This window comes from Falco peregrinus, chromosome 8, assembly GCF_023634155.1.
Source record: "Falco peregrinus isolate bFalPer1 chromosome 8, bFalPer1.pri, whole genome shotgun sequence".
NCBI lineage: Eukaryota > Metazoa > Chordata > Aves > Falconiformes > Falconidae > Falco > Falco peregrinus.
In genome coordinates, this window is record NC_073728.1 from 17,051,419 (window position 1) to 17,075,161 (window position 23,743).

Here is a 23,743-nt window from a genome sequence, read left to right on the forward strand (position 1 = left end):
ATACTGTGTCAGTGGAATTCACAGTTTAATTTAAAATCCTGTGTGCATGCAAATGCCCAGTGTATCTTAAAGGGTTAAGACAGGCCCAGAAATGAAAAAATGTGTGATTATCAATGCTTATCCATTTTTTTGGTATTTTCTTAGCAAGATAAGGCTGATTGATGGTTGATTTGAAAAAGTTTTACTTAAAAACTCTGTAAACTAGCAGGAGACAGTAAATAGGGTTAAGAATAAATGATGAACTAGCAAAAAAATACATAAAGTGCATTTTATTTTTAGCTATTATTCTGTAGTATCTCTCGCGCTGGGATTTGATGTGGATGTCTAAAACTTCATGCATGAAGTTTTAATTAAACCATTAATGTTAAACATTAACTTTGGTTAGTTAATATTAACAGTAGTGTCTCCATAGTTACATTAACAAATCTATCTCGTATTATTAGTTTTCCTCATGTATAATATTCTTGCTGTTGTATAAAGTATTTATAAATGTATGTAGTAATGCCATGATTCCAGGCTCTTAACTTTTGTAACATAAACCCATTTTCATAAAGCCAAGAACTGAAAGCAGCACAGATGTATGTCTGAGCATAGTGTCTCTGCTGCCCTATGTGCCTTTGTTTTCAGAACACCCTGATTGACCCACCACCCTTCATGGTTCACTGATTCACTTGATAGATCAAGTTTAAACTAGTGCATATTAGCACATTTGTTAGTACTAGAGGAACAGTTGGCCTTCCTGCTTTAGGCTGCTGGTTCATTTCAAATGGAGCAGCCACAGAAAACAATTAACAGAATACCAGTTAGGAGAACACCAAAAGGCTGACAGACTGAAATCGGTTGCAGACTATAGTAAATGACATTGATTCATTCATATAGATGTTGTTTAAAGAAAATTAAAAAAATATTATTTTAAAATACTTCCTAAAGAAGTTTCACTGTATAATTGTGTGGAAGTTTGACTGTTATTGGATATTATTTCATTAAACTCAATCATTTGGTGTGTTATAACATGTTCAGTGCACACAGGGAATGATAAATAGTAACTTTTGTCATGATCATCCTTTCATGTTGGTTGGCAATCATTTGGCACAAACAAAACCACATCAGTAGTGTACCGCATCTCTGCTCAAATGCCTTGTTTGTGATACCTATTTCTATGAATAGAATAGTTTACCTTTCTAAAAAAGTAAATTGTTTTTCAAATAGTCATAAAGAATATTCTAACACTTTTTATTCTCTGAATTCATTTGGTTCTTGAAAGACTGACTAGGGTCTATGTATTAAGTTTGATCTACTTTTCATGAATAGCTTAATGGTAAACACAGTTCCTGGTTTAGAATCATTTAATGAATTAATTTTTAGTTAAAAAATAAAATTCAACTGTTTACTTAGAAATCTAGGATCTTTTTTTCCCCAGCAGTTGAAAGCTCAGTATTCTTTTGCAAGCTTATGCTTTCTTTTAAAACTTTATATTGCTGCTTGGGGCTTATAAAACTCAAAAACAGTTAAGTGAGTTAGTAACATTTGCTTTTTTTCACTTTAGTTTTCTCCTGATGGTGGTTTAGCGGTATTGTAGCTCACACTGTCTGGGTAACAGAATGTATGCCACTTTATCACCTTTCTCCTACAAACTTCCCTATTCCTTCCCTCTGCTTTGTGCATTATATAGATAACTTTTTTTTAAAGGTTAAAGTATGCTTTACTTACAAATCAAAGACTGTAGTCAGTTTTTACAGTTTTGTGGCTCTGGGTGTTGGGGGGGGGCTGTAGGCCAGCTGATCACAGGTAGGAGTTCCTGTAGAGAAGATAAGAAACATGACAGCACATTCATAAATGTGGCTAAATCTTTTTTTTATCAGGAGTCCTTATTCTTGTGGTGGCCAGTTTAATTTCGTTTGGTACTTTAGGCAAAGAGTGTCAAGTCACAGAAATTATTTTTTTAGTCTTAATATTTTTATGACTTCTAAAAGACTGTAGCAATACCAGATAGCAGGTTTCCATTAAGTGGCTTGAAAAAAATTATTATAACATCTTTATGATGATGATTTATGTGTTTTAATAGTCTTTGGGAACTTCCGTGTAGTCTTGCTTTTTTTGTGTTGTAATTCCTAAGATTAGAAATTACCCTACAGTGCATATCAGCCGTGCTTGTTCCCAGAGAACCAAGTATAATTTAGGTTGGAATGGACCTCTGGATATTATCTGTTCCAGCTTCCTGCTCAGAGCAGGTGAGCTTCTAAACAAGATCAGGTTGCTGAGAGCCGTGTCCAGATAAGTTTTTTAAATCTCTAAGGATGGACATTCCACAGTAAAGTGGCAATATGATCCATGGCTTAACTGCCCTCGCTGTGAAGTGTTTTTCTTTATTTCAGATTGGAATATTCCTTGCTGCAATTTGTGTCTTTTGCCTTTTTGTCCTTGCACCTGCGAGAAGTCTGGCTTGGTGTTCTTTGCTACTCCTACAGTAGAAATGTAAGGGCAGCATTTAGGTAGATTCTTTTCTCAAGGCTATGGAAAGCCAGCTACCTCCGACTCTCGTAGGTGGCCTGTTCCAGCCCCTCATCGCAGTCATGGTTCTCTGCTGGACTCACTCCACTTTGTCAGTCTTGTGCTGGGGGGCCTAAAAGTGGATGCGGTTTTTTGAGGTTCGGGCTCAAAAGCTGTTGAATACAAGGGCATAGTGAAATCCCATCTGCCTGTTGGAACAAGTCCAGAGCAGGGCCATGAAGGTGATCGGGGGGCCGGAGCCCCTCTCCTGTGAAGACAGGCTGAGAGAGTTGGGGTTGTTCAGCCTGGAGAAGGGATGGCTCTGGGGAGACCATACAGCAGCCTCCTGGTACTTCAAGGAGGCCTACAAGAAAGCTGGAGAGGGACTTTTTACAAGGCCGTGGAGTGACAGAACAAGGGTTAGTGGCTTTAAACTGAAAGAGGGTACGTTTATATTAGGTATTAGGAAGAAATTCTTTACTGTGAGAGTGGTGGGGCACTAAAACAGGTTGCCCAGAGAAGCTGGTGGATGCCCCATCCCTGGAAGTGTTCAAGGCCAGGTTGGATACGGCTTTGAGCATCCTGGTCTAGTGGAAGGTGTCCTTGCCCATGGGAGGGGAGTTGGAACTAGATGATCTTTAAGGTCCCTTCCAACCCAAACCATTCTGTGAGCCTTTGAACTGCTGGTTGTTTTCTTATTAATGCAACCCAGTAAGCACTTGGCCTTCATGGCATCAACAGCACAGTGCTTACTGATGTTCCAGTCCTTGTCCATCAGAAACTTGGAATGCTCTCTGAGGTGGTGCTGCATAGTTGGTCAGCCCCTCACCTGCACTGTTAGGGTTTTGCTGGGCCAGGTGATGGACTTTGTATTTATCTTTATTGAACATCTTGAGGCTTTTTTCAAACCTTTTTTGCAGCTAATCAAGGTCCATGTGAATAGCAGCCCTGCCCTCCAGCACATCATCTGTCCTCACAAAGTTCCCTGTTTTCTTTTTGTCCCCCTTTTAAAGGAGATACTTTTAAACATAGGTGCTAAGGCTTATTACTGAAGATATTCCGGATTCATCAGGCATTAAGGATTGATTCATCAGGATTAATTTGCTGTCCATTGACATGGCACTGTATATAAATTCTGCCAGAAATAAATATAGAAATCTTAGGGGGTTTTATGTATGCTTTTAGGTTACAGCAGCAAACTGATCCAGAAATTTCCTACAGCATCTTTAAGAAATCTTCTAAGATTTACTAACACAAACGGAATACAGTGCTATTTTCCATATAATTGTTGTGTTTTGATCTTAAGGAGTACTTTCCCTTTGATGCTGAAATTGTATTTAGCTATAATTTCTCGAAGGAGTTGTTCCTGTACAGTTGTTGAGGTAAAGTAACTGGAAGGAGCTTCAGGAAGTCTCAGCTGATGCTCTGGAGCTACATGTGGCTGTAAAAATTGAAGTAATACTCTAAGCGGGGCAGGAAAACATGCTTTCACTCTTGGTTCCTTTTGGAGTTATGACCTACTACTAATTTTGTTCTTGAATGTTGAAAGCAGTATACTTGCCAAATATTCTAACCTGATTAAAAGAAAATTTAGAATTGTTCAAATAATATATTTTAACTACCTACCAAAGAAACAGCAGTATTGCATGACACTGCTTGCTTTTTGTAGCACATCATTCTTACTGAATCATGGCAATTGTAGGAATTATAGAAGAGAGAACCTGAAAAGTAACATTATTGTTTTAGTATGAATCATTTCCTGATACAACAAATGCCATATTTCAAATAATAAAATTGCTTCATGGGACCAGTGTGCAAGACAAGGCACTATTTGCATAGCAGTGCTTCTCAGTGTTGTTCGCTCAGCATTCATTACTTTGAAGACCTAAATGTAACTTTTAAAAAGTAAAATTAACAGTAAATCTTAGATTTATGAATGATATTACCACCTTTTCCATTTCTTTCTATTTCTTCATATTTCTTTGGACCTCTTTCAAGATGAGGTGATTTCCTTTGCACTATTTGATTTGCAATCACAGAAAACAAAAGTGTTGGATTGTAGTGTCAGTTTTGTTGGGTGTTATATATCTCCTTGGAGTTTTTCATATTAAATTCCAGCAAGGATATGTTTTGAGGTTTGGGTTTTTTTGTTGCCCAATCTGGTAACTTCTCCACATCCACCCTGCTCCTGTACCAGAGTTTAACTAGGTTATGATGTATACTTTTTTTTTCTGGTTCCTACAATGTTTTGGCTAGTGTGTGATTATTTCTACTGTTTATTTGCTGTACACACAAAAGTAATCAGTACCATATTTTTAAGATAAATAGTGCACATCCAAGAAGAAATTGAGACTTTCTAGACTATAATTTAATTATCCTGTACAAGTACTGTAATGGTTCTAGTATTAAAAATTAATTTAACCTTTAAAAATAGCGGGTATGTGTAATCTTAAATGTTTTGTGTTTGCTTTTTAGGCTTTCAAAATAGACCAAAATCCTTAAAAGTGTTTGTTAATCCAAGCAGCCACAAAAGAGAAGCCACTCATGTTTATTATGACCAAGTTGCACCTCTTTTTAAGCTTGCTAACATCAGAACTGATGTCACAGGTAAGTTGCTTCAAAAGCAGTTTAATCCTTTGTGAAACTAGTACTTAAGCATGCAAGACAATTTGAATTTACTGCTAATCCTTATTGGCTTTGCCTGCAAATAGTGCATTTGGAACTGTAGTTAATATGACACAATGTATTTTTATTAATAAAAAATATTTTGGTAATTCTGTTATAATTGAATATTTTCCCCATATAGCTATTAATACTATTAATATTTATTTAAAAAAATCAAGCATTCTATAGAAAGAAACAAGCATTTAATGTCTGACAGTTTTGTATACGCTTGTTAAGAGTTGTTCCTGCATTCTGACACATGTCCTTAAATATTACTTCTCTTCTGGGAATATCTATTGGCCTGACATCATCAGAGGGGCTTATTCGAAGGACACATTATTTCTGGATTCTGACTTGGTTTCAGGGATGACCTGAAAGCCTAAGTGATTAAGTTCTGTGATGACAAGGGCAGTTCTCACGCGGCACATGGGCATGACTTAATGTCTGGAGAATGCAAAGGTACAACTTTAATGGTGTAGTGATGCTGCCTTCTGGTCAACAATGAGTTCCTGAGAGCAGGTTTGGATTTAAGGCCCTAATTTATGCCAGTGTTCTGCTTTATGTCCTAAATTTGCCCTTTAACTGCTTAATTTGATTGACATTTAATAAGAAATTGAACAGGGAAACAATGAATTGTCTTAAAGCAGTAAAATATTAATGACCTGATCATTAGTTCTGCCTCCTTCTGTGAAAAGACTGAAATTTATGCTGTATCAGATTTGGTCCCAAAAACTACCCAAGTTTACAGAGAAATTATATTAGTATTTCCCATTCAGTTGTCATCTATAGGATTACAATTCCCTTTAATACACTGCTAATTTTTGATTATGCATTTCATATTCATGTGAATTTTAATACCAAAAAGTCTTTTTCCTGTGTCTGCTGTAATTTGCTTGCAAAATAATCAGTTCCAGCTTAAACAAATTATGGGACAGAGGGCTCATCCTACACTTGTCCCTTAAAATTGTTGTGAAATCATGACTAGTTCAGGTTACAGGCCAAAAATAATTCTGAGAAAATCTGATTTAGGCACGAGGATATAATAATGCAATAAGTGTTTGTATAGGAGATTTATCTTGCTGATTTTGTTAGCTGTATCTATGTATTTTTTAATTACTTAACTCACAATTTGAAGTAAAATCATTTGAAGAGTGAAGACATGTGAGAAAAAGTGTGAAAAAGATTGTCGGTGTAGGAATCCTGTAGTGGTAATTTCTTAACTTGCCTTAGTTGATAAGGGAATGCCAGCAGCTTATATAAAGCTTTCATTCTCACAAACATATTTTTCACCTGCAATGCATAGATGATAGTGTAAACAGATTAATAATAATGCTATCATCTTAGAAATTGAACATAGGCTTGTTTGCTCACAAACATTTTTAAAAAATGGGGTTTTTTTGTCATGCAAACCTTAGAGATGACTGACTATGTCATATTGTTAAATTATTACTTCACATTAAGCAACTATTTAAAGACAGTTGCCTCTTAAAATTATTATTCCTCACTACTGGTTAGTGTTTCTTTTATCTTTACTGTGGACATTAACAGAGTAACAAACAAGGTTGAGGCAGCATTATCATTAACCTGTGTAAGATTAAATTTTTAGCTATGCAATGTCACCTGGAATCCTAAAGCTGAACTAACAAGCCAAATCTGTATCAATAGATTTTTAGAATCATTAATAGAATTTAATATAAGCAATGAATATAATTTGTTGTGGTTTTAAAATAATTTTTCCTAATTGAATAAAAAAAAAGTTTGGGGTTTTTTTTCTTTTAAGTTTTGAAAAGAAACTTCTGGTTTTAGCCAGATAAATGTTTAATGGCTTATCCTTAAAATAAAGTTATTTTGGCAGTGTCCAAATGCTGTTGTGCTTATTAGCTGCCTAACACTCCTCCTACAGGCAAAATGAGAAAACTACATTACAGTTTCAAATGCTAGTAGAGAACTAAATAATTAAGACTTAGGCATTTAAAAAAAAAAAAAAAAAGAGAGGAAGGTGCTGATGTCTCTCTACTGGTACCGTCTTCTAATAAAACTAAGTGCCTAATGTATGTAAATAAGTGAGTTCTGAAATAGCATTTCCTTTCTCCAATTTTAAATCTTTAAATTTGGTAGGGTTTTCTTTTTTTTTGACAAACTACTTTATACGCTACAGATTTATTAATTTCAGTTAAATTAACCAAAACTCTGAAAGAGTGGATTGTGTTTTGTTGGGGTTTTTTTTGGGTTATTTTTGTTGCAGGGAATAAATGTCTGAAGTGCTTTGTGCAATAGAAAGTGGGAATTGGCAAATTTAAACTGAAACAGTACTTCAACTTTACTATAGATAAGGATAAGCAATACTTAAAAACTGCTTGCACGGACAATCTTGAATGCTGCAGCTGGGATATGGCAGTTAGGAGAATGGTGACTCTTTAAAAATCTGGTTCAACAAAAGCTCGCGCCACGTTTGGGATACCTACAAGTACTGGGAAATAGTGATAATTGGAGCTAGTGTTTTAGAAATACAGTAGTAGCTTGCAAAATTTTATACATACTAAAAAATAAATAAAGATAAGCCCAGCCCAACAGATTCCTAGCTTTTCTCAGTTCTCTTCATAGTTTTGACTTTTCTGCTTCTGTTTATGCCTGATTACAAGCTGGATGTTTAGGCAAAACCAGCCTTCTCCACACCCCCATTTGTAGTGCAGAATCACAAAGGAAAAAAGAGACACACACAATTGGACAAATAACATTGGTTTGAATTTACTAGACAGTAAATAACGTGTGTGGTGGTTTTTTTTTTTTTTTTTTTTTTTATCCAGTGTCAACACCAGTTAATCTGTTGTTATCATTAGCAGTTTTTAATCCTATTGACATTAGTCTGTGACACAAGTGCCAGTATTTATGTGTCATATGGAAGTGTCCCATGTTTTGGAGTGTTGAACTAATTATACATTGCTTTTTCTATATGTAGGGGCTGAACCCTTAGTTTCTTGTGGGCTGTGTAAGATAGGGTGTTACAATGGCTTGGAGTATGTGTGAGAGCTGCACTGTCAGTGCCCTTCTTTCAGAATGCTGTTACTTGAAGCATAATGCATACTGGAATTTACAAGTTGGGGACACACAATGTTCTTGAAAAAGGGAAAAGACTTAAAATTATGCATTAGAAATGGTTGAAAACAGCATTAAATAGTATTTCTGTATTAATATTTTTGCCAAATATGTAATATGAATCCTTCTCAAACAGTGAAAGAAGGTCTGTCTTCCTCTTACCAAAATGTATTGTGTGGTGGGTTGAGTTTGGATTTGGGTTTGGGTTTTTTTTTCCCTTGAATTGGAACAGGACTAAATATTCAAACATTGAGCTTTTTTCCAGCTATCAGAATGACTTTTATGTGTCCCTCTGGAGCTTGTCAGGCCTGCAGAAAACTTTTTAGACGTGGTCTTTTATGTCTTTGTTGGATTTTTAAATTTTTTTTTTCTACTTGATTGGTTTTCTGTATGTTCTCATGAAGTTTTTCGTGGAAACTTATTTTTTTTATTACTTTTTTTGTCACAGTGTTTCAAAATAGATGGTGCATACCTCTGTCATTCTCTCATCAAATTTTAAATTTCTTGAAGTTATCCCTATTGTTAAGCCTTGCAGTAGTCATCCTGTGTAATTTCCAAAGAAGCTATTACATGCAAAGAGGAGACCCCATCAGTCTGCGTAACACTAGTCATTTTTGCTGCCTTTTATTGATTTCTCTGTAGACATAAGTCCTCTTTATTTTCATGTCCGTGTTCTTTAAGTGAATTAGTTTTGTAATAGTAAACATAACTTAGATTAGGAAACCACTGGGCATGTTTTCTTTTACAAAATAAAAACTTATTTACAGTGCCATTTTAATTAGACTGTACTTAGAACTTTCTGAATGGTACTGTGTTAATTTAAAAAGGCATGTAACCTGGTAACCTACTACATGTTTTCACGGAAAGAGTTTCTTCCACAGTGAAGCAATGGTGAGGCATTTGAAACTTTCTGCATTTTTGCATGATGCAGTTTTATTGGTCACTTCTTTCACAGTCTGCAGATAGTGATAAAAGAATAGTTCCCATCGGTAAAAGCAAAACGGTAGCTTAAATATTGTGCTTTGGTCTTCCAGAAGTGGACCTGCGTGAAAATAAATTCTGTAAATAATTTCTGAAGGCTATTATAGTGATAGGTATTTCTGTAGCAAAATGACAATTCTCTGCCTTTGATGCAATCAAAACAACTCCAGTTTTTAATTAAGAATTTCCCAAACACCAAGCACTAGTCCTCTGCTAGTACTGGTTGGGAGATCTTGAAGTTGTATGCTGATATACAGTTGTTTAGTGTGAAGTGTAAAAATCTTATCACTGTTATTTTTTATTTTTTTTAAAAAAAGAATTTATATATACACTCACTATATATATGTGCATTCTTGTGTACGTGTATATATAAAGGGAGAAAAAGAGGAATTTTCAATTCTTGGAAGCAGTATTTGAATAGTCTGTAGAAATACTGTTATAACAGGTAAGATATGGAATGATGGTTTTAGACACCAAGTCTAATAATTTTAACAGTGTTTAGAAACACTGGAGAAAAGCCTTGAACTGTGCTAGCACCAGGGACAGACAAGCATGAAAGATTAATGTAATTTTGCATATAATGATGCACATTCTTACACAAAAAATGCATCTGCAAGTGTCATGGCAGTCAGCAAAAATCTTTGATGGGTGGCTGCAGCTGGGCTGTCTCTTCTGGCAAAGCTGGCCTAGAAAATGTTAAATGTAGTTACGATGCTTTGTGCCATCTGTAGTATGCCAGTTTATCCTGTCTTCACTGGCATTTACAGTACTATATAGTGTATCAGTAAACACAGAGACATCAATGTAGAGTGACAGATTCATTTCCTCCAGAGGCTATGAACTCTGGTGTATAGTTGGGCCACCTTCCTCTGTGTGTTGTTTTCTATTGTCACTGGTATTTGGCTTGATTTCATACTTCTGTGTTTAACTCCTTGTATTTTTGATTTAGCAATTTGCATATCCTAACACAAAGGCAATTAAATTTGATTGATACTGAAATAATTCAGTCTTCACTGAGGATATGCTTACATTTTCCTGAAGTTTAGCGTCAATGCTAAAACTTGCATTTTGATGCAACAAACATCTTCACTAATTCTCTGAATTTAAATGCACTAAATAGCCACGTGTCTGATGGCAGCTGAATTTTAATGTGTCTTGCCGTTTAGGTAGCATAACTGTAAAACATAGCTTCTCATACTTTTCATACCTTTAATGATGTAAAAAAAATAATTTGAACTGAATTACGTTATGTTCCTTATGTTAGAAGGGGGGAAAAATCCTTTTATCTAATCTTCTGATAATTAAATAATGTTATTTTCCACAGTAACTGAATATGAAGGACACGCTCTCTCAGTACTTAAAGAATGTGAACTCCAGGCATTTGATGGGTAAGTTGGTTAGTGACAATGAATGTTAGTAAACTTCATCACATTAGTTATTATTTTTATTCCATCCAGAATTATGCTAGTAGGTATTTCATGACTTACACTGTTTCACACATATATTAAGCCTGAGAAAACCAGTTCTCATTAGACGCTTTGTTTTTATTACTTACTGACAATAGGTATGTATTTTAGGTTCATAAATAATGGTAAATAAACATAAAGCTTTCTTAAATATGCTTTATGAAGGTTTTGGTCTCTTTATTTGCAAGAATGGCAAAAAAAAAGTGCCTTGTATTTCATTCCATCCATTCAAATAGTTCCTAAGGAGAACATTTTATCTAACTTGAATGTTTTTTCCGTTAAAAAAAAACAACACTTCATTGAAGTCAAGAGTAAAAATGCTTGCTCAAGACCTTTTTAAAGACCTTGCTATGTGGGTTAATCCTGAAATCTTCGATATTTTTACATTAATCATTCAATAATAAGATTCAGTATTATATAAGAATAGTTTTGCGTAATGTGGAAATCTTACAGCATTGCAGCTCTTACTGGAATATGCAGTGAGCTATACAGGAAGGCTTAAATAGTATTTTATAGTCTAATCAATTTCTATTAGTTCTAGAAACTCACAGAATTAGGTGAGAAAATATATCTGAAAAATGTATGTCTGTATTCCAGATTCTGAGGATAATTTATTTCCAGTTAAGGCATGCCTTTTGGGGTGCTAGCTGGAGAACCAGTTTGTCCTAGGAAGCAGGTATGAAGACAAAGAAAAAGCCTGGGTTGTATCTTCTTGCATGACCCTCTTTACTCAGAGTCATACTTGAGTTGCTTCATCTTTGATCATTGGGTAGAGTCACTGGGGTACTGCCCCTGCAAGACTTTTCTCCAGTAACCAGAACTAAGGGCGAATAGGAACAGAAGAAGCGGGAAGAATATAACCCTTAAGTCAGTATGATGCTAGGATTTCCAAAGTGACAAGATCCCTGTCCTTTCTGAGATAGCTATTTAAATGTTGTGGGTTTTTTTTTGGGGGGTGGGTGGTTTTTTTTTAATGTGGCAATTAAGTAGCTTTTATTATCAGAGGTTATGAGCAAAATTGAAATTTCTGAAGTGTTTGAAAAATTAGTTTTATAACTTCTCCAGTAGCCTGGCCTCCATCTATGTACTCATTCAATAAAGCACAACACAGAAAAACGTCCTATTGAATAGCTAACTTGAGATGCTTTTTGATATAAGGTCATAGGGCAGATGAGTTGCAAGGGTAACTCTTTACACTGATATACCTAGAGATATCTTATATGTTGTTTTCAAGTAAAATCTTTAGAGACTGATAGGGTGAAGTCAGCATTCACATTATGCTAAAGGACTGATACTTTGAAAAAGAAAGTTACAAAACATCACTAATTTCTCTCTTCTCCATTATTTTTAGAATTGTTCTTAAGAACAGGAAGAGATTATTTGAAATTGGGATTTTCTTTTTCAAATTGTTTAACGGCTTATGGTGTACTTTTGAGTATGTTCCTGTGAAGTCCTTTGTGACTTCCCCATTGTTGTCTACCTTAAAAATTTTTGCCATATATATTTTCTACAGGCCCCTCAAACCACCTCATCGTTTCCCAAATAAAATTGTAATGACAATTTTGGTTTATTGAAAATTAAACCAGAAAAGTATGGGAGCTGGTTTGAATTAAAAATTAACTCCACAACAATGTAATTGTCCTACTGATGAAGAATCATGCTTTTAGCAATTCTAGCAGCCACCTGACATAATATCTTTCCACTATTTCCAATAAGTCTTGTTTATTGAGAAGCATTGCTTGTGACTTGGCAGTTCGTTCCCATTTTGCCTGGCTTCCTGTCCCATTTTGTTCAGGTCAGGTACTATATCTGTCACTTGGTTTCCCTGTTTAGAAAACAGAAGAGCACTTCTGTGCTTCCTTTTATATGCGGAAGACACTGTATGTGGTGGTAGTTTTTGTGTTATTTCCATGTGGCAGAGTTCATGCAGACCTGATCTGCCTTGCCCGAGCTGGGGAGTGACTGGAGGTGAGTTAGGTTGTACTGAAGGTCGTGCCTGCATGCATGAGCCTGCTGCTCTAACTCAGCTCGTGCTTTTCAGTGTTGCCTATTTCAGATTGACCGAGAGCTAATTCCAGTAAAAATGTATAAAGGGCAAGACAAAACAGACTATAGTAGGTAAGCAGTATAGCAACGTACAATTTCTGATTTTTAATTTCTCTCTAGGAGAGTTATGTATGGTTCCTTACATTTTAAAGAGCATGTGAAGTAAACTGAAACTTATGATCTGCAGTAGTAAATTGGAAGTTTGTATCTCAGTGCTTTCTGTAAGCAATACTGCTGTGCGTTAATTCTTTAAAGCTCTTGCTTTCTATATATAATTTCTTTTCTTTGATTTCTCCAGTTCCCACTCTGTTTTGCAAGATTGTAGGTGTATGTCATGTATCTTATATACTCCACCTTTGTTGCTATCCACTTTTTTTTTTCTTAACGACTCTGGAAATTTAGGTACCTCACCAGCTTGGCAGTGTGCTTTTTTTCCCCTGCCTTGGGGCCAAGCCTTGGTGACAAATAGAGGGAGTGCATTTGTGATGCTGCTATCGCAGCTGCATTTTCTTGTTTGCACCGTGACAGAAATACACAATATACATGCATGTATTTCTTCCCTAATCAGGAGCTGAAGGTATCATGGATCTTGTTTAGAGTAGCCTGGGTTAGTCAAACTTTAGTGAATAGTTGATTAAGAAACTATTGTCTGATGGTTAGACTGATGGTTAGGCAGGTGTTTCTTCCTCTGAGAAGCCTTCTTCAGGGTCTTAGTCAAATCTGTTTGCTCAAGACTTTCTACTCCTTATGCATAGCAGATTCTTGCTGCTTAGCTTTGGAATCCCTGGTCCTGATAGTTATCTCTACTTCCAGCCAGAAATGCAACTCTTGATGATTAATGCTAAATTAATAAAAATTAACAGCGTTTTTACGTTATTCCTTGGACTCTTCATCTGTTTTCAATAACAACAAACACAGCCTCCCAGAATCGGAATAATATATATCTGTTTTCAAAGTTATAATAGCCAAAAGACAATCCACATAAGTCCTTCTGTGTGTACAGTTGGTCAGACTACAAAGATTAACTGTTTTTGCTGCTGTGGCAGAAATCTTTAAGCCTAGGAATAAACCAATCTAAACCAAAAATGAGACAAAAGGCAGGACATGACTCCTGATTACAAGCAGGAGGAAAATGTACTCCAAACTTCTGCTGCATACTTTCATTTATTTTTAATATGTTTAGCTAGATAGAGGAAGCATTCCTAAAAATTTAGAAATTAAAAAACAGCTAGGGAATAATAATAGGAACTGAAGAAAAATGCTAAAGGAGCTGAGATAATGTAATGTAAAAATTTAATAACAATGAGTCTTTTCTTATAAAGAGCTTATCAGTTTTATCTGGTTGAATTATTGAACATAGTTTCACAACTGTATTTGTATAGATACATTAAAAAAAATATTAAGCGTCTCCTAAAGGAAATCTGATATTTATATTGTAAATGCTTGGAATATGCTATTACTTATTTTTATCTTTAAAATTTGTTTACCTTAAAAATGTTTAACTTTCAAGCATCACTAATTTGGAGGATCACTTTAATAGTTACTTAAATAAACAAAAACAGAAGAAAAAAAAAGATGTTTGCTGTAACAGAGCTTTTACAGACAAATTCATTTCTCTCTATAGCCACAGCAGGTGGGAGTTTAATTACAGGCTCCAGAAGCAGTGATTAAGTACATTCATGCAAAGGATTGCTGGCACTAGGATTTTCTACCTTGCTAAATCCCTCAACTGCCTGCATAGTGTGTGGAATTAGCTGTTTTCAAGTATTTTTAATTGTAATATTTGGTGAGTTGTTATAATAAGGGCAATGAAAAAGTATTGGGATGCTTGTGTGGGTCAGCATGGGAAGATTTAAAGAACTTTTCCACTGAGGCACTTGAGCATGTGATTAGCTTTTCCATCTGATCAGTTCATGTGTGTAACTTGTGATAAGGTAAGAAACACTTGGTAAGTTGGTAAATATACTTACTCCTACTCAAACAGAAGAATGCAGAAATAAGGATGCTTACATCTTGTTAGTTAACATTTAGCTTGTTCTTAAAGAAAGAACACTTTGTAGCTGTTTGAAATATTAGGGATATGGGGTGTGTGATAGTCACCTTCCACTAGGTTGGCCATCTATGGGAAGACTTTGTTTTGAACTGTTTAGCATTTTTGTTTTGTAATAGGGTAGTTTGTGTTGGTGGAGATGGATCTGTCAGTGAAGTTGCTCATGGTCTGCTACTTAAAGCCCAGATAGATGCTGGAAAAGATACGAACTATATAGCAACGCCTGTCAGAGCACCAGTTCCTCTTGGAGTAATACCAGCAGGTGAGAATAAAAGGTACCATTATGTTTTGTAAGTCGTCTGTTTTAATTCCCTCTACCGCCTTGCAGTTTTGGCTACTGAAGGCAGTTCTTGGTTCTAAAGCTTCAGTTACTTAAGGGAGCTATTGAATAAATGTCCTAAATTATTGATTTAGATTGATTACAAATGACTAGATTTTAAATCATTATGATAATTTATAATAATGGCACAGATGAGCTCTTTGCCTAAAGGAAGAAGCTCAGGAAGAAGAAAACTAAAATAATTTTCAGCTGATCCATGCAAAAATCAAGTTTTGCCTTTATTTGCTGCCAGAAATGATACCAAATGAAAACTTTGTTTCCTAGAATTTCCTTAATATGTCATGCTGTTTTGCTTCTCTCTCCTGTTTTCTTGGCAGCATTCTCAATTGGATTCATGCTTAGGGTCTATTTTTAAATGGTGTCCCAGGAATAAATTTTGTGGATTATAGTTAAAAAATAAATTAATATTGTGCACACAAACCTGCTTTCTCTCCTCTTTACTTCCACAGACTTGAAAATGTATGCATCTCTTGAAAAATCTTGGACTTGCGTCTTGTGGTGTGGGGTTTTTTTTGGTGGGGTTTTTTTGGGGGGGGTGTGTGTCTCCTCTCCTCACAATTTTTGTGTCTGACCCTCATGGAGTACAACTTGGGCCAGGCGGGGAGGCTTAGCTAGAATTAGTACACAAAGAGTTGATTCTGGACTGGTCTATGAATCGCTGCTCTTTAAAAGAGGAGGGGTGTTTCTGCATGGACACTGCCTGCTGGTGTGGATGTTGATGTGACGATATAATTTCTCAGAGATTTTTAACTAGTAAGGAAAAAAATTCCTTCAGCCAGGTGAACATTAAATAATTGCGTTCAGTTTTCTACAAAAAAGGAGCAAGTCACTTCCAAACCAAGCAAGCAGGTTTTAAGTGCTCTGACTTGCCTTGCACTTCTCAAAGCAGTGTTAACACGGGGACTAGTTGCTTGTAAAAATGCAAGATTACACTAGTTTTTTTCAAGTTAGAAAAAACCTTAGAAATGTATTGTTAAAAGATACAGTAATCTCAAAGACATGAAGTAAATTAATTTTAGTACAGCAGTTGGACCATCACTTAGCAATTCAGTTGCTGTGAATATCTTGGTGTTGAGATGGAATCTTTCCAGCACTTAGCACTTGACTCCACGCTGTTTGGGCATGTGTAGGTCACTGTGCCTCATCATTCGTGCTTACTCTCTTCAGTTTGAGACAAATATGTCATGATCAAAAAGGATTTGTAAACCCAAAAGAATGCTTTACAGCTTGTGACATGGAACGCCATGGACTTTGTTAAAAGTGGGTGAGAACAGTTTACAGAATGATCCTGTGAAAAACTCCTCAGTATATTCCTAAACATAATCCATAGCTTATTTTATTTCCATATTACTGATATTCCAAAAAGTAGTCAGTTAGGAAGCAGGTAAGTACGATACTTGTGTACATGGAGAAGATGAGACTCAATAGTCAAGTAATTCCGCCCGCCCCCCAGAAATCCATTGTACCAAATTGTTAGGTTTTTCCAGCTGAGTAAAAATAGAAACCGTTTTACGGGATAGCATTATCTGAGTGGCTTAAAATCTGGTTTTAGCCTCTCTTGTAAGTAGTTAAGACAGCATTTTGAAGTTTCAGCCGGCTTGACAGGAAGGAGCTGCTCTTTAAACAGTTTACCTCCTGAAGAGGAAGGTCCAGAGGGGAGTGTGTTTTTGCTAAAATACTCTACTGAGCTGCCTTGTTGTGGTCCAAATCAAATGGATGAGATGTGGGGAAGCCTGCAGTCGTACTGCTGGCCATTAGCAAGAGTGTTTGTTGCTATGGGAACTACTGCTAAGGAACTGTACGGAGGGGGAATGGGAGAAAGGGGAGGGGGACCTGGAAGGACATTAAAAAAAAAGCTATCCAGTGGTTACAGAACAAGAGACAATCTCTATCTGATAGCTGTGAACCTTTTGGTACTAAATGGTTCATTTAAATAAATTCACGATTGCCAATTAATTCAGAAAATAAAATATTACTGAGGGATTGTTAATTTCTGTGATGTTTCAGGCAAAGAACCAAAATGTTGGTGCAGCTTTCATCAGAATTTTAGCTATGCTTGACTAGGAAGTCATTACATCACATTTATCTGTTTGGATGTGGGAGACATTAACAGCCTTATGAATATTCATGTTGTCTGGTTAATTAAGTTAATTGTACTGCAGAAGTGCTTGCACTTCCAAGGACAGGTTTTTTTCTCTACAATTTCTGTTTGGTACCTTCATCAGTCATGCTTTACATGACCTGCAGATACTTTGTCCTTACTGTGATGCTTTTGCACGCTTCATAGGAAGGAGGTTGGAGGAAGTCGGTTGTTATGTCAGGAAAATGGGTTAATATTTTGAACAGAACTATAATTTTGGACTAATAAAATCTTCATTTCTGTTAAAAAAAGTGCTGGTGACAGAGATGCTGGAGTTGTTTGGGTGAAACCTTTTTACAGTAAATCGAGTAGTTGGAGCGAGATCTAAAAATGTGACTGTTCGTAATCTGCGAGGGGTGCAAGCGCATACATAAGCATCAAAGAGGGTTATTAGTCTCTGAAGTAATATGATAGTGTTCAGGGGAACCATCTTGTTATTGCTAAATAGTATTCCAAGCTTACATAGGGGAGGAAAAGATGGCTTGGGAAGATGAATACTGGCATTAAAACCATTATTATTGAATCACCATTTAGCTTGTATTACAGTTTTTGTATGAGAACTTTATTGTTATAAGCTTTTTTGGTGTGCTGGCCTGCTTGTATAGGACCCAGCTAATGAGACACATTATTCAGTCATTACTTGGATCAAAATACTGTATTTTGATGTATTAAGAGGGTGATGGTACTTGCAACTGCAAAACTGCGCTTGGTCTAGATCTTTAACTTGTGGAAGGGTGGATGTGGTACTTGGCTTTTGAACACATACCGAACTTTATATTCCCCAGAGTCATTGAAGGGTGGGGTTTTGTCTTGTTTACTGCTGCAAATGTTAATGAGCTCCGGAGATTTAAGAGAAGGATGCAATTACTTGTGCCTATCCTGTTTAGTAAGAATGAGATTTAACTCTTATTAAAGTCAGTATGAAGCTTGGTATTGACTTCAGCTGTGGTCAATTGTTATCTGGCTGCCATCTGTATTGGAAAATTACTCTTAGTTAAAGGAGGAATCCCAGTTTTAAGACGTACCAAGCCTGATCTTCAGAAGTATATTCCACCTTGTGCTCTCTTATTAGCCTGATCTTCAGTGTAAAAATTGTAAAAACATGTAAAAATTTGATCAAAGGAAAAATTAGAGTATTTTTAGCTGCTACTTTAGCTAGCTTCACCACTGGCTAAGCAGAATTAGTTGGATATAGAGGTTGGATCTCATGAGTTATTCAAACATGAAATGGTATTAGGCATATATTTGTATTATTCTGTGAAGAATTGCTTTTTAGGTCAAAGTTTTGTTTTTTTTTTTCCCCAGGATTTTTCTTATAGAACTGTATTTTATATTCACTGAATTGAAAAACTCACTATTTTGCATAGTAAATGCTATCTAGAGCTACAGTTATGCCTTTTTTATGGGTATTGTACAGAAAGGAAAGTTCAAATTACTTCTAGTTGAGTTGTTGGATAGAAATTGTTGGATATAAATGATTGAAATTGTAATATTCTTAATAAACTAGACTTCCTGTTAGTGTAAGTAGAGACACTTTCATTTTTTGGGAAAAAAAAAATGAAGACTTGCATTTAGCTTTTCAAGCTGTCAGTTCATTCTTCTTTCAAAGTACTTCATAATCCCTTTTTTTTTATTTATTTAAACATTAGTTATTTTAGGAAAAGGAGAATGAAATTAATAGTATAGTCACCTACAAAATTATGAGAAAAATGTGAAGGCAACTACGTGTCTTTTTGAATATAGAATAGAACTGTACATACATGTACCACTGGAGATGTAACATTCAAAGGATGTTTTATATCTGTTACCTTAATAGATGGACCTCACTTATTTCCTTCACGTAGTAGGAACCCTGAGAGCCTTACTCAGAGCTCCCCTATGATGTTACGAAGGTTTTCTATGAGGATCTGAATAGTCTGAATTACTTTCAGAGACTAAGGTGCTCTGTGAGATACTGAGATACAATTCCCGGTTATTTTATAAATTCTTTTTCAGAGAAAATATTGGGAAAAAAACCCTGAAGAATATACTCCTGAATTGGAATGCCAGGATGCCTTTAGAGCTTTGTAATTATGTGCATCAGTCTTTCCAAATTTAGGTATAATAATGTGACATCAAAGTCTGCGGAGTTTTGGGATTAACATAATTTTTTAGTCTTGTACTTGATGCTTTTAAAGTGATTATTTAAATACTGAGTGCCTCTTGTTTGGAATGTTATAGCCTTTCCCTTTCCTCTCTTCTCTCCCCCACTTTTGAAAGACAAGTTTAAATGCTTCCATAAAACTTAAGGCAAATTTAACATCCAGAATTGTCTATTGCTGTTGTAACATATTAAATAATTCAAACACCAAGAAAATTATTTGAAAATCTAAGTGAACTAATTCCTTTATGGAATGTTAGGTTTTACATTGTTCTTTTGTAATTTTTGTTATTTTAATTAGTCTGTTACTGAATTATTCATCCCTTAATCAGCTATATGAAGCAGCTCAATATTTTGCCTGCTTAGTGGCAGGCCCTGGTTCTTTATTTCTGCAGAAGTGAATCCTGTGGCTCTGCTGCTTGGCTAATTAACACCAGAGACGTGATCAACAAGAAAAATCAATTTGAAATTCTTTTAAAACTATACCCGTTTAGAAAAGACACAACTGTTCCTTGCAAGGGTTTTAAAATACTGTGTATCAGCTGACTTTTAAACACCAATTTATTTTTATGTCCTATACATTAAAGCAGAAGGGCAAAATTTACATATATATCCATGTTTCTTACAGACCTCCAGAACCATGTTGCTTTCTTTTACAAACTGATAGCATGTTTTCCACTCTCTTCCAATGCCACACTGACATTGCTGGTTATTGCCTTTTTTTTCTTATTTACCAGCTGATTACTGCTCATTCCCTTGTTTCAGAATATATTACTCTCTTTTACCCAGTGGCTAGTAGTACAACTGGGCTGCCAACGTCCCGGCAGTGACAAAGACAAGTTAGATGGGTCAGTTTTAATACACTGAATGCAAGCCAACAATTTGTCAGGCACACGTCAAATTCTACGTTCTCTCTGTTCTTCAGTCATTAATGTGTTCTGACATGTAAAGCTCATGTGCACTAATTAATTTTATTCACTGTTGCTTCTGAGAATGTAAAATGTAGCCTGCAAGAGGCACAGCAGCTATCTTAGACTAGATCCAGCAGAATTCTGTCTGGGAGATGCACAGGTTTAAACTGGCTGGGTATTATACTGTTTTTCCAGCTGAAGAATATTCCCCAAATAGACCTTACTAGATAATCTGATTCTAGTACAGTTCCTCATTACAGCCCAGAGGTATAGAACTGATTTTGAAAGAGATGGTTCAAGAAAAAAAGGCAATTTTTGCAAAGCACTCCCTCCCCCATTTCCACACACACACACATCCAGACACCACCCCCCCCCCCCATTTTTATGGCATTATGAATGAATTTACAGAGATGTGAAGATTTTACAGACCTCTGGAAGTTTTAATGGTTTTAATTTGTACTATTCTACATTTCTCTGTTACCAAGATTAAGTAACAGATTGTGTGGAGGCTTTCTTTTTTTTTTTTTTCAAATGTAAATGTCTCAGTTTCTTCATTCAAAATGTTTTATATTTTTTCTTGTTATTCTGTATCTCTTATTTTTAAAACAGTTTGTGTTCACTTTTACAGGTACTACTAATATTTTGGCCCATACTCTCTGTGGTATTAAGCATGCGGTGACTGCAGCTTTGCACATTGTAATGGGTAAATATTTTTACACACATTATCAGATTTTAAATAATAAAGTAGCATTTAGAAATTTGCCATAACCAGTTGTTTAATAAAGGCATAACATTACGCTATATCACTGTAAAATGTATTATAAGACTTTTAAACCCAGATTATTCTATCCTGATTTATACTGTACTGGAAAGGTTATGAATCTTTGAGTATAGTTCAGTAGCAAAGCTTGTGGAACTCATTTTCTGGTAACTACAATCTGTGATGGAGTAATGTCTGATTTTGGCATTCATGCCCTATTACTGATGGTCTTTAAATGCAGAAAGTAACCTTTTCTAGACTTGATAATGTGAATAGTGTTACTCTGTGTGTGTTATCTTGCAATGATTGGTTGCATAGTCACTTGATTATTTTAATTTGATGTACCTGCTGAAGACAACAGGAAAATACACAATACTTTCAGCTTGAGGAAGTGGTTAGGATTGGACTTTACAGGAAAGTACTGTTGTATTTCTGAGAAAGTATAATTGTCTTTCTAGCTCTGTGTGCGTTTCTTTTAAATACTAACAGTTTCTATAGGAAAGCTTTATTAGTAGAAAAAACTGTATCACTTCCCATTTGATCTGCATACGTTTTTGAATGTGAAAATGTGATTAGGCTAAAAGGAAAAACTAGGTTGTAGTGCAAACCTTATTTTCAGGTCTTAGGAAATGGCAAATACTTAGTCAAGCAGTGTTAATATTCCTCTCAAAGCAGTTTTTCTTTAGGACACCCCCCCCCCCCCAGCTGAAAAAAGAGAGTAATTTTCTAGATCTTGCAGTCAGCAGTGGAAGAGCCTTTGCTCTATTTCTTAGGCAGTAACACACAAGCCTTTACAGGCAAAATCTAAAAATGTCTCTTTTAATCAGAGACAATCCAATGGAAACCACCCAAGTGGTGTTCAGAAAAAAAAATTATGTACCCTATCTTGAACAGAATTAGATGCCTAAATTCTATAACTGTAAACATAAATACATTTAAAACCTATATTTAGGCGTTCTCTTATCTCCTCCAGTACAATGTTCAGTCATTACAAATATTTGGTGAAATGGTTACAAATATTTATGTAGCAATATTACATTTTCTTCGATACTAATTGCTGAATATCTGAATAAAATTGTCAGACCCTTTGCAGTCTCAAGTAGCTGCATTTTCACCATAACTTTTTTAACATTTTGAAGCATCTGAATCTTGTTCTCTGAAATGACTACTTTTATAGAGTCTTAATTAAATCTAGATTGATTCTGGTTTCTGTTAGTAAAACTTGACTTCCTAAAGAGCAAATGGTCTGGAGTTTTTTCCTGCAGCCAAATTAGGTGAAACAGAAATGGCGAGTTGTATTCTGTTTGAAATACAGATGTTATTGGTAATTTCTGATCTTCATCTTTGAAATTTTAGGACATATTCAACCAGTAGATGTCTGTACGTTCAGTACTCCAAGCAAGCTGTTGCGGTTTGGGTTCTCAGCCATGTTTGGTTTTGGTGCAAGGACTCTAGCTTTGGCTGAAAAACATCGTTGGATGCCCTCCAGTCAGCGGAAGGATTTTGCTTTCATCAAAACACTAGCAGATCTCAAGTATGCCATGAGCTGTTATATTTTTCTAGTATTTCTCTTGTTCTTGAGGAAAATGCGATGATTAATGCAGTAAAATTGTAGATAGCAGTAGTTTAGCTATCTTCATTGCAGACAGATTTAACCAGCTGTGATGTATATTACTCTTACAAGTTAAAAAGGAGATAAACTCTGTATGTTCAGTATCTCCTTAAAATCATCTTAACTTGGATAAAAGTCTGTCTAGTAGTCAGAGTATTGGTTTACATGGTAGTAAATATCAGTACTTTTCTAGGCCAGAGGAATGTGAATTATCATTTCTACCTCTGCAAATTCCACAGGAAGACTCTCATGAGAATGACAGGTAAGTAGAACTGAGTCAAACAATTAGAAAGCTACAAAAATACGTGTCTTTGAAGATAAAATTGTACAAATCTTTAATTTTATTCAGATTTGATCATCAGGTAAAACAATCCTAAAAATATATATTTTTTTTCACAACTGCAAATTTGTACACTTTGTAAAGTATTCCCTACAGACTATATAGGATTTGTTCTAAAGCACTCTTCCACTCGGTATTATTGGTTTATTCAGTTCTATTATCATCTTACTTTTTTCTAAAGTAGATGTTGTTTAAATGTGCTATAATGACTTTAAATTGTTTTACCTACGTTTCCATCCTTTTAGAAAGAAGAAAGAGAAAATAAAAAAAAATGGTGAGTTTTTACTTTTATGATTATTTAAAAGCAAACCGTGGCTGGCTAAACTGGAGTAATATAAAATGACTCTGTTATATTTAGGTAGCAAGGATCAATGGCACCAAATTCAGGGTCACTTCCTGAATGTGAGCATTATGGCAATCCCTTGTCTGTGTTCAATGGCACCAAGAGGCTTGGCACCTAATACGAGGTCAGTAGGGGTTTAGAGAATTAGTCATGTCTATAAATTCTGACATCTTACCTTAAGACCTTGGCTTTTCCGAGAATATGAGCCTATGTTTAGGTAGTCTAGTTCCTCTGGAATGGGGGAGGGAGCATGGACTGCAGCAGACTTGATAATCCCAGGAATTATAATCAGTTTTTGGATCAGGCAAATAAGGTCAAGCAGTCTAACTAGAATAATGAGTGGATAATTGCTGTGATTAAATTA

At 35.5% G+C, this 23,743-nt stretch overlaps 1 protein-coding gene across 4 annotated transcripts in view; it reads left to right on the top strand.

Annotated features, from left to right (window-relative positions):
* Positions 1–23,743, top strand: part of CERKL (ceramide kinase like) — a 57,925-nt gene that overhangs the window by 28,309 nt on the left and 5,873 nt on the right. For 3 of the 4 annotated variants that reach the window (XR_008748314.1, XM_055811537.1, XM_055811535.1), the window contains exons 3-10: positions 4,966–5,097; positions 10,556–10,619; positions 14,913–15,055; positions 20,953–21,027; positions 22,441–22,618; positions 22,890–22,958; positions 23,282–23,310; positions 23,395–23,503. Coding sequence is in view for 3 of the 4 variants with exons in the window: in XM_055811537.1 (XP_055667512.1) it covers positions 4,966–5,097; positions 10,556–10,619; positions 14,913–15,055; positions 20,953–21,027; positions 22,441–22,618; positions 22,890–22,958; positions 23,282–23,310; positions 23,395–23,503 (799 nt within the window). In the remaining variant the exon portion in view is untranslated. The remainder of the gene's footprint in view (positions 1–4,965; positions 5,098–10,555; positions 10,620–14,912; positions 15,056–20,952; positions 21,028–22,440; positions 22,619–22,889; positions 22,959–23,281; positions 23,311–23,394; positions 23,504–23,743) is intronic. The other variant, XM_055811536.1, reaches the window with a different exon arrangement.